The following is a 14,346-nucleotide window of genomic DNA, read 5'->3' as shown; positions in this document are numbered from 1 at the left end:
TTTTATAAAATGAAATACCCCCCCATACAACTATGAATAAATTTGTGCTAATATGACAGAGAGGTGCATGTGATGATAGAAAAGTTAAACCCACCACCTTTCCTTGTCCCAGCAGTAGCGCATCATTCCCATTCATTAATGATATGAGATAAATACCACTGCTTTACCAGAGCATGCGTATGGATAACTATATAAAACTATCTTCAGCAACTGAGAGGAAAACCCACAGAGCAGACGATCTCCTGGGCTTGTACGGCTGCTGCCGTGCGTTGTCAGAACCATTTCTGGCAAGTCCTTGGCTAGGCGGGGGAGCACCACCATCAACTGCGTTATCCACCCCACGGCAGTACAAAACCGTAAATAAATAACGCACACAGCTAGCCCGTGTGAAAGGGTCCGCATTAATAGAGTCAACCATCTCTGATTGCCCCCTGAATTTCTGGGAGGTGTTTTGAGCTTTTAACCTTAACCCTGACAGTGGGATTTCTGCCGTAGAGTCTGTGTTAACCCAACAGCTACTGCAAGCTTGGCTGCAGTACCAAGGTTGTTTTATGATCGAACTCCAGGTTGTTTTATGATTCATTAATATTATTTTTAAAAGATCCTATCAACTAAATGTGATACTTTGTAATTTGTTTGTCTTTAGAGTATCAGTCGACATCTTTGGCCTCTCTGGATTTCAAAAGTCAAGTAAGCTTGGCTCCCGCTTCCACGACACAAGGTAATCAATTCAGCCAAAATGTTTTCTCTATCGCTTCAAGACCGTAGGAGAAAGGTAAAAAAACACAATGATCATCTTGAATTTTTTGTAGCAAACAATTTAATGCCCACCGAAGCCCTTTCCCTAGTGCTTTATACACTAGGAAGTCTACAGTTAAAAAATAAATATATGAGAAAATGCTGTCTTGATTTAATCTTTGTTAATGCTCCATTCAGGATATATGCAATAGGACTTCAGCAATAGGATTTCAGCAAGTGAATAGACATCAAGTATATATTTTTACAACACTTATTTATGTATCTCTTTAATTAAATATCATAAAAAAATAGAATGACGTTAGAGCTAGAAAAAGTGCAGCCCAAACATTGGAGCACAGGAGTACAAATACAAAGCACCGATAAACAAAATATTTACAGCAGATGACTCAACTCAGTGATTTCTTCCCCGGGCTGGTGACGCTGAGGCCAGCGGAGGGCAGGGTGACTCACTTGGCAGGGTTTAACCTCGCTTCCCTGGGGAGAGGTACGTGCTCCAGCGGCTGGCACGCGCTCGACAGCGCGGCAGCAGCCTGAATCGAGGGCAGGTGAAGCTGTGAACCTCCTGCCTTCTGATCCCAAAATCAAGGGTTGGTGCCCACCAGTCCCAGCGGAGTGTATTTTCTCGCAGCACAGCTTGTCTGTAAACGCTCTTTTCTTTAAAATCTCTTTCCATTTTGAAGCCCAGCTGTTGATCCCTGTAGGAGTGGTAGGTTTAAGCAGCAGTTAGAAGGGCGTTGGGGCCGCCCTCACCGGCAGCACGGTAGGCACTTGCTGAATAAACGCAGGCATGGCACACACTCTTATCGCGCAGACAAAAGAGCCCGTGCGAAATGGCAGCGCCGGCAGCATGAGGAAGAGGCAATGTGGCAAGTCATTGCCAAACGCCGTCTTCCCCTCCATAGCAGCACCAAAGCTGTGGCGCAGAAATGATCCAGCATTGAGGCAGCAGCCAGTAAGAGTGAATTTGGCCCTTGGTATTTGCGGCAGCCTTGTTCTCCCAAACAAAAAAAATCAATTGCAACAGACTAACGTTCACGAGCCTGTGGAGCATTGAACAACCTCCTTAAGCTGTGTAATTCAATCCTGCAAACTTCACTTAAAGTAACCTGTATTACGCTATGGCAGTGTTTGCTCAGAGATGCACGAGTGATGCGATGGGCAGCACGTGGGGTAACACTGGAGGAAGATGCTGAACACAAGGCTTCGTCTTGCCCCGGCAGAGTGCTGTCGGGGAGCTGAACCACTTAATATAAAGCCCTGAGGCTAGACCGAGATAGGCCAGGGTAGGAACACAGATTGCAGCGGCACTGAAATTAAAGTTTGCTGCTTCTCACGCTGCCTTCCCCATCCCCAAAGCAGAGACGCTTGCCCAGCCTGGCCGACAGCAGGGCAGCAAAGCGCTTGTCCAAGTGGACTGAAAGCCATTCTGTCTCAACAAAAAATTTCACGGCAAAGGCTGTAAATACACAACGTAAACAGAGAGGATTCTCCTTGCTGGATTATATATCTTCACTGGTTGAGGAGGTATGAGGTCAAAGTCATAGTGTAAGCCAGGGCTGAGCCATTTCTTTTCTGTAAATAGCCCAGGAAACATCTGCCTTTTAACCGATGCCCCTGACACGTGGCAGTTGTGGTGTGCCGACCATGGGTTAGTGCTTCTCTTCTCTGGGTCACTGCTGGTTCCCACACCGGTGCCACCGTCGGCTTCTTGAGCAGACCCTTTGGGCTGCAGCGAGTCAGGACACCAAGTCCAAGTTCTGCCATTGTAAAAAGGGGTTTGATTCAGTTCCTGTTATTTTGCAAGTTTTTACTGAAAATGCAAGAGACAGCTGGGAATTGGTAAGAGGGAAGAGTGCACAGATACAGAGAGGAGAAGGAGGAGGGGGCACAAAACCAAGGCTGTTAAAACTGCAGCCTGGTCTTTGCTTAGCTTCCACGATAGCTCCATCTCTGAGCTCAGAGATGCTCAGGCTTTGAGAGCCCGGTTACAGCTGCATTTCACCTTCTCAGGTTTGTTCAGATGGCTTAATGGTACTTTTCCAAAAATGAGACAGGTGTTAGGAAAGATGGACCCTTTTTAGTAAATGTGAAATAGTCCTCTTGGGAAAATAGAGGTCTGCTTGCTAACAACCATCTGTCTGTGTTTGAATATCAGATAAACAGCTAGTTCAGCTCTAGAATACTTAGCACTTCAGAAAAAGATTAAAGGATAATGTTAAATAAGTTGGTATTTGGCACCAGGCATCACAGATGTGACTCCTGTACACCAACTTCTTCAAAATTTCTCTTTGCTAGTTGGGAAAACAGTTTGTCTCATTGGGGCTGGTGAAACCCTGTCTAAATTCTGATTTATGTACGTTTGTTCATTACGCTCTATTGGCTTCAGGTCGAAACAAGCCACCGCACTCAGAACTACTGAGTTTCAGCTGAAACTCAGCTGAAATCCAAAAATGCATGCTTAAATGCCCCATATGTTTTCTCAAAGTTTATTCATCCATCTCACCAAACTCCTCTTGAGTTTCTAGCTTGTGACAGACTAGACACAGAATTTTGTGGTGCTTGTCTGAGGGAAGACAGCATCTCAGGTAGTAGGTTACAACTCTTTGACCTCTTTAGTCAGGAAACAAGGAAGAAAGAGTGAAAAATGAAGAACAAGTGATAGGGTCCTCTACAGCAATATTTACAAGCTTGTGTGTTTTTCAGCAGGAGCGCTGATTTCTACCACAGAGAAAAAAAGCAATACCAGCACCACGAGTTTGACAACAGCATGTGAGTAGATGATGCATCTCCTTTGCTTCATAGGACTGTTAACGGGGGAGTTATGTAGCTAAATACAGCTGCTGCAAATGTGGCACCAACTTAGCGAGCGTTGAGTTGCAAACCTACAGTGATCTGGAGTATCTTGCAAAAAGTACAGCAGCAGGTACTTGGCTCTACCTGGTCCTCCATTTGTGATGCCTTTGCCAAGAACATTAGCTCTGTGGTGCTTATTTTCAGCTGCTAGTTGACAGTCATCACCTCTCCATGCAAAAATTATTACTAAACACGGAAAAGTGTCCGTGCAGAGGCCAAAAGTCGAGTGGTGTAATCTGTACTAGCTTTTCAGCCCTTCACAGAAGCAATTCCCCGGCTGAGTTGCACTGAGTTAGAAGATAAAGACTTGAGTCTTCCAAGCCGTCAAGGATTTGCAGCAGTGAAAGAGGAACGAAAAGAATTGGAGAATCCTGGGTTTATTAGACGTATTTAATCTAATAATATTAAAATTGAGAGTTGCTAGGCTAATGTAGTGAGTACTGAGGGTAGTTTATAGATGAAATAAATTAGGGGAGAAGCTTAACAAAGTCACAGAGCAGCAATGAAATCATGAGATAATGTGGGGCAATAAAGGCTGGCTAATAGAACATCGAAAAGTGGCCTCATTAAAGATCAGTAAATCAATAAAAAAAAACGACGGGTGGGCATTTTTTCACAAATCTTTCCCTTTAGAAAATCTCTGCTCAGCAGCAGAAAGCCAGAAGCGACTTTCTTTTTTAACATCTTGGTTTGTCTTTGTGCTTTCGGAAGAGGCAGGACCTGTCAATGCATTTTTTTGCATTTGTATGGCAGTCGTCTTTTGGCTGAAGCGCAAATGTAGCAGCCGCTTTACATTTTCTGAATATATTTTTGGCAGCACTCTGGCGCTTATTTACCAGGGTATAACCTACAACCACGCGTTTAGACTGAAACCTTGTGACAACTTCTAATGCTTCACGATCCTACTCTTGCACAGCTTGCTGGTTGCAATTTTTGCTAAAAGCATGCTGAATTACACTACGATTTGCAGGAGGTACCGTGCGTTGCACCACTCATCGGCTTCCCTACAGCCATGCCCGCCTGACCACCAGCGGAGGCATGGCATTCAAGGGTCCTCAGTCCGGCGGCTGTCATTGAGGGCAATTTCAGGGCGCACGGGCACTGGTGCGCCCGCTGAGGCATACCGATGCGTTTCCCTGTGCCCTCCCAGGGCCACCGGCTCGTACAACAGGGACTACAATTATCAGTTCAATCCTCTGAGGCTCTAGCACAAGCCATTATGTAAATAATATTAAGTTGTGCTCGTCGGCGTGCTGTATGGAGCAGTGTTATGGGATCTCTAAGTGTATGTCCATTTTTTAATAGAACTTTGTAAAAAGCCAGATCTACCAGGCTTATCCCCATAAAATTAAACACCTACTAAACAAGGAGAAAAGAAGAACTGGATTGAATTAATGTCCAAAACTCTCAGTGAATTTTTAAAGTGCCCTAAAATTGGACTGATTTTGGTAGGGCTTTTTAATACATACATATATATATATACACACACACACACACACACGCTTGAGTGCTCAATTTCAATCAGAAACAGCATCTCATGAGAAAGAGATTTTCCTGGCTCTGCCCAGTTCCTCATTTACATCATTTAAACAATGGGGTTTTTTCTTGGATTTATAAAGCAGCAATTATACTAGAGACTTGCAGGTATCTCTGTTCTTTCACTTGTTGTTTGCATCAGAGAAAAACGAAGGTATAAAATAGCCACATTTAAACCTAACAAAGCAGTCACGTACAGGCTTGTAAGATAATTGAAGGATATTATTTCTTTTTGTACAGATTTGAATGATTCCACCACTAAATCCCCGCAAAGCTTCAGGAATGCCACGCGCTCCTCCGAGAATACAACCCTAGCGCATCGTAAGTGCCGTGGCAGCTCTGGAAAAGCTACACCCTTGTCTAGTCACATATTTTAGCTATTATTTCGGAAGATGCGAACATGGAGATGGCTAGAAAAAACAGGAATGTATCCTTAGGCAGCACTGATCTCAAACGTAGGTAGCTTAGCCGTATTAGGAAAGGGAAAATGTCTGTCTACAAACAGACGGAAGATTATTTTTGTGGTTCAGACATAGTGCTTGACAGAGGAGACTGAGGTTCCACTCAGTCATGGCAGAGGCAGACTCTTTGTGTTGCTGCTAAGCCACTTAATATCTTTAGCTTTTTCATTACCATCAAAGAGGCAAAAAGCTTATCATTCTCCCAGACCGCTGTGCAGCTCAATGCTGGCTCGCTGGAATGTCTGAATAGATGTTTTCCAATAGTCTTTCTTTCTTTCTTTCTTCTAATATTATTTAATTTGATAAAAGCACATTTTCTGTCTAACAGCGGGTTGTAGGCCAAAAATGTAGGCATCCCCCCAGGTGAAGTTTGACACCATGATTCTGGTATTTGATTTCCAGTCCTCAGCAGGGTGAATAACGGTGGTTTCTAAACACAACCTTCATTAAAAAAAAATCCAAATAAGTTACTAAAAATATTCTGTGCCCATATCCTTTTAGGTAACCTGTCCTTCAGCATCACAGACCAGCCAATTTCAGTTACCAAGGGGAAAGATTTCTTTACTACCAGCAGTCTGCTCAATAGTACTGGTGAGACATCATCCTACAAATCCCCTTCTTTCAGCATGCTGTTGCAGAAAGCAAGTAGAGAAGCATGAAACCTGCAGCACCATGTAAATTTGGCCAAGGAATTTCAAAAAAGGGAAAAGGGACAGAGTCACGGCAGCTGCATCCCTACACTGCGGGTTGTCGCAGGCTTTTGGCATCCCTGCCTCTGCAAGCAACACCCCAGCGCGTGTTTTCTTCCAGCAGCAAAACTTGGCCAGGCACACTCCCGCGCCCCAGGGGCCACTCACGGCTCATGCAGCACGGTGGACTTGGCAGCCGGCTGCGGCGCTGGCTGCCACTGTGGCTAAGACCCAGGCTGGGTGACATGCCGGTAGGACCAACCTTGCAAAGGGTCATGACGCCGGCACGATGGGAGGTGACACTGGGGTGGTATAGCCCAGTGACTCTCGTGCTCCAGCCCTCTCGGGCACCCAGCCCACTGCTGCGTCCTCCGCGGCGGCTGAAGGAGGACCGTGCTCTTCCTCTCCTTCCGCCCCGTAGCCGGGACCCCGAGGGCACCTCTTTCAGCCACCAGCACCCTGAGGGTGGCTGCGCAGGAGGGGGCAGTGGGGGGATCCCAGCACTGCGGTGGGGAGAGGCAGCTGTGGCGAGGCGGGGATGCCGCACCACCAGCCAGAGCCCACCCCAAAAGGTGGCTGCACCCTTGGCCATGCATTTCGGCAGGGTTTGCTGTCAGCAGGGTGAAAAATAAGCCGGTGGGAAGGAGGGCTGGGGCAGGCAGCTGTGCCCGGGCCACGCCACAACACGCTTCCTCTTCTCGGAGAAGCTCACGGGGGAACAGAGAAAACCAAGGGTTTTCAGATTAAATGCTTGCCAGGCTGTGCCTGAATGATCTCGTCGTGCAAACCGATGGGTGGCTGACATCAGCCTGCAAACCCAGTCAGAACAAAAGTGGTCTAAGGCCACAAACTAGAGCTGCAACGCTCAGAGCTTGGGATCCTCAGCCTGGGAACCTGCCAGTTCGGTATTGATTTTGGGCCTGGGTTGTCACCAGTACCGTGCCTGGGGGGAGCAGCGAGCCACGGGCAGCAAGCACGGATTTCCCTCCTCCCCGAGGACGTCGGGCTGAGCTCTGTCTCTTGTGTCCCTTCCAGGCAGTACGAGGAACACGAAAGCCAGTCGCTTCTCCTGGCCAACAGTGGTAGCCGTCCTGCTCCTCTTCTGCAGTTTTCTAATAGCTTTAGGCATCAGGAAATGGTGTCAGTACCAGAAAGAGATGTGAGTACGAGGGAGGGGAACCGCAGGGGCCGGGGGGTGGCACAGGGGACAGCACGAACTCTAGCCCAGCTGTTTGGATTTACACATTTTTCGTTGGAGACTCCCCACAGCACACGAGACCTTTAAGTACGTGGATCGCTAATGCTGTTTTTTCATACAGAGGTATGAAATGTGGAGCCTTCTCTTTCATCTGTTCTGTGGGTTGTCTATAAAATAAACTTTAAAAAAAGAGCTGCAGTGCAGCTTCGGGGTGTGAGGGAAGAATACAAGTCAATTTTTTTCCCCAGAGCCCCCAATTCTATTATTCTCCCTGCCACCTGCTTTTGCTCTCTCATTTTGCATGGTTACTTGAGGACATGTTTTAATGAAATGGTACTTCTAGGGCAATACAGACTATTTGAGTTGTGAATAACATATATGAAAGTAGGCTACCTGAAACTTAATCCCAGTCAAAGAAGCACTGAGTTTGTAATTATCACCAAAGTTTAATTCCCTACTAAAGCACGCGGAGATCTACTGATGAAAGCGATATCTAAGAGCCAATTATTTTTAATCTTACTAACATTACTAAAATGTTTGAAAAATCATAGTGATCATGAATCATTTGCGGTTCTAGAAAATCCTTTCGAAGCATGACTGCAAATCCTCTATATCAAAAGTAAAAATGGGATTGATTTTTTTCACCGATTTGGGACAGGACCTTTCTTTATTTTGGCCTATAAAGTGACAAAAAAAAGTTATGAGTCTTTAAATATACCTTCAGAGAGCCATGTGAGCAAAAGATCTCTGCGAGGGTTTTGAGCTGTTCACCAGGACCACGATCCGTTTTTCTGAAGCATGAATAAAGTAAATTTGTGAGATGGGAGATGAGAAAGCCAAATGAATACCGGGAGGTGCATTGGGGCTGTAGAACAGAATCAGGGAAGTTGCAGTATGTAAAAGCAAATGTCAGGTGCTCTTATAATGATTTAGTGTCCATCTACCGCCTCCTGTGAACATTTTACAACAGTCTTTATTACGGCTTTTGTGTGATAGTGTGTTTTTTCTCTCCTGTTTCAGTAGGAACAGACCTCCTTCTTTCAAGCCACCCCCACCTCCGATAAAGTACACCTCCATGGTGGAGTCCGATGGGACTTCCCCATCCTACCACGAACTGGAAAACCTGTAACATCGCCTACACCCCCTGTGTAGTGCGCAGAGACTGACACGGTTAAAAGGCTCTGTCTTTAAAACAGTGCTTACAGGAGTTTGGTGTTAGTGACCCGTATTAAAATTCAGAGCGCCTAAATGACATCAATGTTGGAAGCTGAGCACTCCTGAGGACACTTACTTCATCCCGCCTATCTCTATGTATGCATTACGTTAACACGGCTGTGAGTCTCACCGTGAGATTACATGCACTTAATTTGAATTGGGCGGTCAACTGGGAATTTGCTGTCGTGTTAATGGGAGCAGATTAACACATCACGCCACCAGCCTGCCTGAAGAGTGTTGAAGCTTTTTGTTTCACTAAGTGTATAGAGACGACAGCTCTGCCGTATGGACACCATGATTACACGGGAGATGTCGGCTTAACAGAAGCTTTTTGATACCTGCATGAGCCATTCTTACAATTATTATTTTTTAGTGTACAAATATTGACTAATATGACCCAATATATCATTTCCTAACACTGTGAAACTAAACCAAAAATAATCAGCACCTTACACGGAAAGAAAACAGTCTGCATCTGTTGTCACCGGGGTTGCAGCACAGGATCGCGGGGAGGGGTTGGTGAGATGAAAGGGCACTGTGCCGACCCGGTGGAAGTGTTCATGAAGAAGACTCAGTCACTGTTGGTGGAGCCAGAAGAAAGGGGCAGCTTTGGGCTCATTTACAAGCCACCTGCGGACCACAGACTGAAGGACTGAAGTGAATAAGGACCCCAAAGATAACAGAAAGTGACGGTCCTTTTGGAAGTGCTGCACCTTTGAAAAAATAATTACTCTTGAGTCTGCTTCTCTGAAATTATATTTACAGTACATGTGAAGAAAAAAAGGAATACAATCGTTTTATTCCCCTATGTCCTTAATGAGCTTCTGTCATTTGCTGTCTTCACATTTCTCGAGACCTCGGGGGTAGTTTCCCAGGTGGCTTAAGCCTGTGAAAGGGACAGTTTAGACTTACCCCTATCCTGCCCGGGCTGCGTATTTCTTTGCATTGACACTAGTGATCAAAAGACCGTGCCGAGGGTGGGATGAGCTCAGCCTGCTGCACAGTTCTCAGCCGGGTCAGCAGCTGCGTGGTCACTAATGCGAGGCATAAGAGCCGCAGCAGCAGCCCTGCTTTTGGCAGCAGCGTGGTCTTACATTACCTTCAGCCAGCCAAGAAACTGTCCCCCCAAGCTTGTTTGAAAATGTATTGTTGCCACAATGGTACTTCTGTAATTAATGCAAATCGACTAAAATTCAATCGTGTCAAGCTTAAATGCGGTATTCTGATTTAGGAATGGGATTTGCTTTATTTACTGCTAAACACTGGTCAGATGAGTATCAGGGTTCAGAGCACTGTATTTCCCAGGACTTTAGATGAATGAATGACTTACTGGAAAGAATGATCTAACAGACCTTTTTAAAGTATTTTGTTGTATTATTTACCTTATAGCACCAGCAGTTCTAAATCCATCACTAAGGGAATATCTGTGCTGAACAGAAAACACTTTCCTTCCTACAAAACTATACAGTCTTTGCATGCACAGAAGGCTCAAAGTTCATTCGGGTGTTTCTTGTCTGTATGGGTTTGTAGAAGCAAAGTGGTTTAACTTTTGTCATACTACCAGTCACTGCAAAAGAAGGCAGCTTTTTGTTCTTAAAAAGAGAAATCAGAAAAAATAAAAAGCTGGATAGCCATATTCCAAGGGATGTGGAGAGCCAGGACTTTCTTCCTCGTCATTAGATGAGGATGACTCTCCGTAGCATACCTGTCAAAGAGGAGTTATTTTATCATCTCCTATATTCTAATCCCCACGTCGCGTCAGGTCCGAGATGTTCCCTCTGAGGCTGAGGTTTTGCGGGGCGCCTTGAGAAGCGCTCAGGCGCGGCACGATTTCCACCGCCACCTGCTAACGGAGCCAGACTGCAAGGAGAGCCACCGGGAGCTTTGTCCCGCTCCCTGGCCCAGCCATCCCCGAAGGCCGCTGCTGCTGCTTCCACAGATCGGGATCAGCAAGGCAGAGATCTCCAGGCGCCTGGCTGAGAGCACTTCCAGCCGCTCCAGGGGGGTCCTCCTCAGCCCCCCCCCCCCTCCCCGGGGAAGCACGGGCGGGCACGGCAGCCGCGCTCCCGCCGCTGACCAGCAGGTGGCGCCGCAGCACCGCAGCCGGCGGCGAGCGGGGCCCGTTCCCCGCCCCGCCCGGGACCCGACCGGAGGCGGCGCGGGGGGGTGCTGGGGGCTGGCGGGGCCGAGGGACGGGGCCGAGGACGATGCCGACCCGCCCCTGCCAGCCCCGGAGAGGGAAGAGGGGAAGGGGCAGCCATCAAGGTGGGACCTGGGCGGAGAAAGAGGGAGAGAAACCCCCCACCTGCCAGCCCCATCTTTCCATTTTTCTGCAGCTAAATTGAGCGCGGGATAGTTTGTATTTCTGTTCGACTTCATCTGCTCCTTGCCAGAATAAGCATGTAACATATAGTTACCTATAAATCGTGATTAGGTTCAAAATTGACCCCTGCTTTAATTTAAAGGGGAAAAAAAACCCTCTCAAACCATTCTTTTTGGCACCAACCGCCCCAGTACGTGGGCTTAAATCATTCAGCTTGGACTTGGGTTCTACTAACCTGGAAGAATTTGGCCCAGAGTCAAGCTTAAATTATCAGATGCTCTGGAAGATGGCTATGTCATGTCACTGTCAGATATAAGCTTTTCTACGAGAGTAGAGTATTCAAAGCTTGCTGCAGAGGTGCAGAAAAGATGTTTTAAAAGCGGCTTGAGCACGACGTTGCTAAATGCAAATCGATGACACAATGAAACCTGTAAAGCAGGCCATAGTCAGAACCTGAGGTCACATATAACATAAATGTAATACTGTGAGTTTATCTGGGTCTGCTGTATACGGTCTATAATGTGCGTCACGCAGCTGTAAGAGCAACCCACCGGAAAGCTAAGCAGCAAGGTGGTTTTATCTACAAGTGGTTTTCACCTCCTTCTGGGGAGAGGGCAAATGTTCCCGCGGGGAAAAAAAGGATAAAACCAATTAATTTGTTTTCAGTTACTAGCATGGCCGGTGGAGTCCGTGGCAGGGCCCACGGACTTCAGTGGAGTGAGTGACTTTTCCCAGCGCTCCGCAGTTCGTATTCCTCCTGCCTGTTGCCTCCCGGTGACGCGGGGCCCTGCTAACCAGGGGCAGGGGAAAGGCTGCCAGCCCCGAGCCCTGGGGTGCATGGGGCAGGCGGGTGAACTCAGCCTTCGCCTGGTTTCCACCTCTCTGAAAGCGGAGGGGACGGCTGTGAGCTTAGAGGATGCCCCGGTACTGACACGCCTGTACCTGCATCCTCAATCACCTTTTGCCTCCCTCTGAATCACACGTCTTTTTTAAACAGCATTGCAGCGGCTTTTATTACAAGGCGCCTTTGGGTCCTGTAAATTCATTAATCTCGGCTTGTTTATTTAAGAAGCAGCCCTACACTTTGCACAGTGTGCTCGAGTCATTGCGAAGCTGGCGGTAGCGTGGCGGTGGCTGGGAGCAGGCTGTGGGAGAGCACAAGCTGCCCGGCGATCCCGGAGCTGGGCTCATTAGTTAAGAGTTGCTGATAATAGGCTTTGCTGCCTGGGATTTCCTGGGGAAAAAGCCCATCTTAATACAGATCCACAGAGTTTTCTCTTTTAGGGACCTGTTTCCCTCATTGGAGCTGTGTAGATAGCCTTGTGAACTGCTCCGGCTTCATTTTAATGTGTGTGTTTGTTTTAAAAAGCTGTGTACAGACATTATACCTGCTAACCAGACCAGGGTATCAGTTACCTCACGCAGTCTTTGTTGGATTTAAAGCCACCACTTATCAGAGCAGGCAAACATTAGAAAGACCTGTGTACACTAAAACTCCAGAAGAAGCCGCAGACAAAGGAGAAATTTTATTTATGGTTTATGTTAGTAGGTAATTCTTCCTGACTCTGCAATTAACTTTGAGCAATAAGCCAAGGAAAGCTTCTACAAAGCTCTGCAGGGGGATAATGGTTACTTAATTCTGTCTAAGGAGATTTTAATGGAAATAATATAAAATCATATTATATTTAAAATGATTCTTTAAGGACAAGAGAAAGCTCAGGGAAGTCCCCGGCAAAGATTATTTGATTTCAGGGAACATTGGATTATGTCTTTAAAACTCCTCTTCCATCTGTTTTCTAGCGTATGATGTTTCATCTCTTCCCTTTCAAAGTCTCCTGTACCAGGTTGCCCCGGTAAGATTTTTAATCAGTGGAAAAAAAAATGTACCTGCTCCCCCCTTGGCTCCTTTCCAAACAGGAGGACTTCCAAATTAACTCTGGCATCCTACACAGCTTGAAACACCCTCATGTGGTGTAAATGAAGTATTGAATAGCTCGCTACTGTCAGACAGGAGACTCGCAGATGCCAGGGCTTGGCTTAAAGAAACGAGCAAGCAAAGGCAAGAGAGAGAAGCAGGTAATTATTGGTATGAACTGACATCCAGGCGATGAGCGGTGGGCAGAGAAAGGGGGGGAAGTCAATATTACAAAGGGTATATTATATGGTAGACGTCAAAGTATTTGCAGTGGAGTTCAGAAATGCAAAAAGTGCTGTGATAGTCACGGTGTTTTTCTGACTCGATGTAAAACGGGAAATGAACACCGCGATTTGGTTTGCTGCACTTGAAGAAGTGGTGTTTTAAATGCAGTGATGGCTGCAGAGCTCTGTGATTGAGTGTGTCTGATGGTTTTAAATGTTAAATAATTCCATTACAGTCAGGGTAAAAATGGTAATGAACAGCTTGGAAGAGTCTGAGTATACTTACATGAAATGTTGAGCAATTAGCTTCTCTCCGTGAGAACGAATCCTGCCGTTTTCTTCTCATCAGTAGCAAAGTGACCTTTAAAATATGCGGATGACACAGAAGCAGTTTCAATAACTTATTTGATCTATTGTCTGCTGATAAATTGCGTGTAAGGATTTGGAAATTATATGGCACAGTACATTTTGGACTGAAATGGAAGATTTTGAAAACATTAACTGAAAGCTTTTTAACAGCAGCAATGTGCCCTGTTGAATAACAGGACTTGTGTTATTAGGGTATTCAACGTGGTGAGGAGAAGGAGGCTACACTCCCAGTAGCACTGGATGTTATCAACTTGTTTTCAGTTGCTTTAAAGCACTTTCAAAAGTTCATTGTTCTGGCTTTATACTCTGTATATGGCAGCCCCGGAGCCACGTGTTAAAATGGAAATAGAACACATTTGTGTGTTTAGAATTTGCTAACAGCGAAACCCATATGCCTGTTAGTGCTTAAGTAGCATCAGCCTGATCTGCACAGCTAGTCTTTTTACTACGTATTTGAAAATAGAAGGGTTAGGGGTATGGGAATGGGATTTGAGCTGCTAGATTGTCTGGGCTGCCCATGACATTGGCTTGTACTCTGCACCGAGGCACAAGGGAATAGCTGAGCTTTTTCAGTAAATCCACGTAAGGCGTAAATATGACTATATAATCCATGGGGAAAAATGGATAGTAAAGTTTTAGTCAGGCCATCCTCACTGCTGAATGTGATTCATATGTGAATACTCCAGAAACATGGAAAAATACAACCACCTACTGACCTTGATAGAGAATTAAAAAAAATGTCAATAGTAGGATGTTTTTCCTGCCTGCTTAGGCATTCATTTTTGCAGCCACTTAAACACATGT

At 46.0% G+C, this 14,346-nt stretch overlaps 1 protein-coding gene across 1 annotated transcript in view; it reads left to right on the top strand.

Annotated features, from left to right (window-relative positions):
• CD96 (CD96 molecule) overlaps positions 1-8,625 on the top strand; it is a 28,023-nt gene extending 19,398 nt beyond the window's left edge. Inside the window, exons 10-14 of the mRNA XM_059826793.1 lie at positions 647-721; positions 5,389-5,469; positions 6,111-6,200; positions 7,334-7,457; positions 8,517-8,625. Of these exons, the coding sequence (XP_059682776.1) occupies positions 647-721; positions 5,389-5,469; positions 6,111-6,200; positions 7,334-7,457; positions 8,517-8,625 (479 nt within the window). The remainder of the gene's footprint in view (positions 1-646; positions 722-5,388; positions 5,470-6,110; positions 6,201-7,333; positions 7,458-8,516) is intronic.
• The last annotated feature ends 5,721 nt before the right edge of the window (positions 8,626-14,346 follow it).

The sequence above is a fragment of the Gavia stellata genome, chromosome 1, assembly GCF_030936135.1.
Source record: "Gavia stellata isolate bGavSte3 chromosome 1, bGavSte3.hap2, whole genome shotgun sequence".
Classification (NCBI taxonomy): domain Eukaryota; kingdom Metazoa; phylum Chordata; class Aves; order Gaviiformes; family Gaviidae; genus Gavia; species Gavia stellata.
This window is presented reverse-complemented; position numbering and strand designations above follow the sequence as displayed.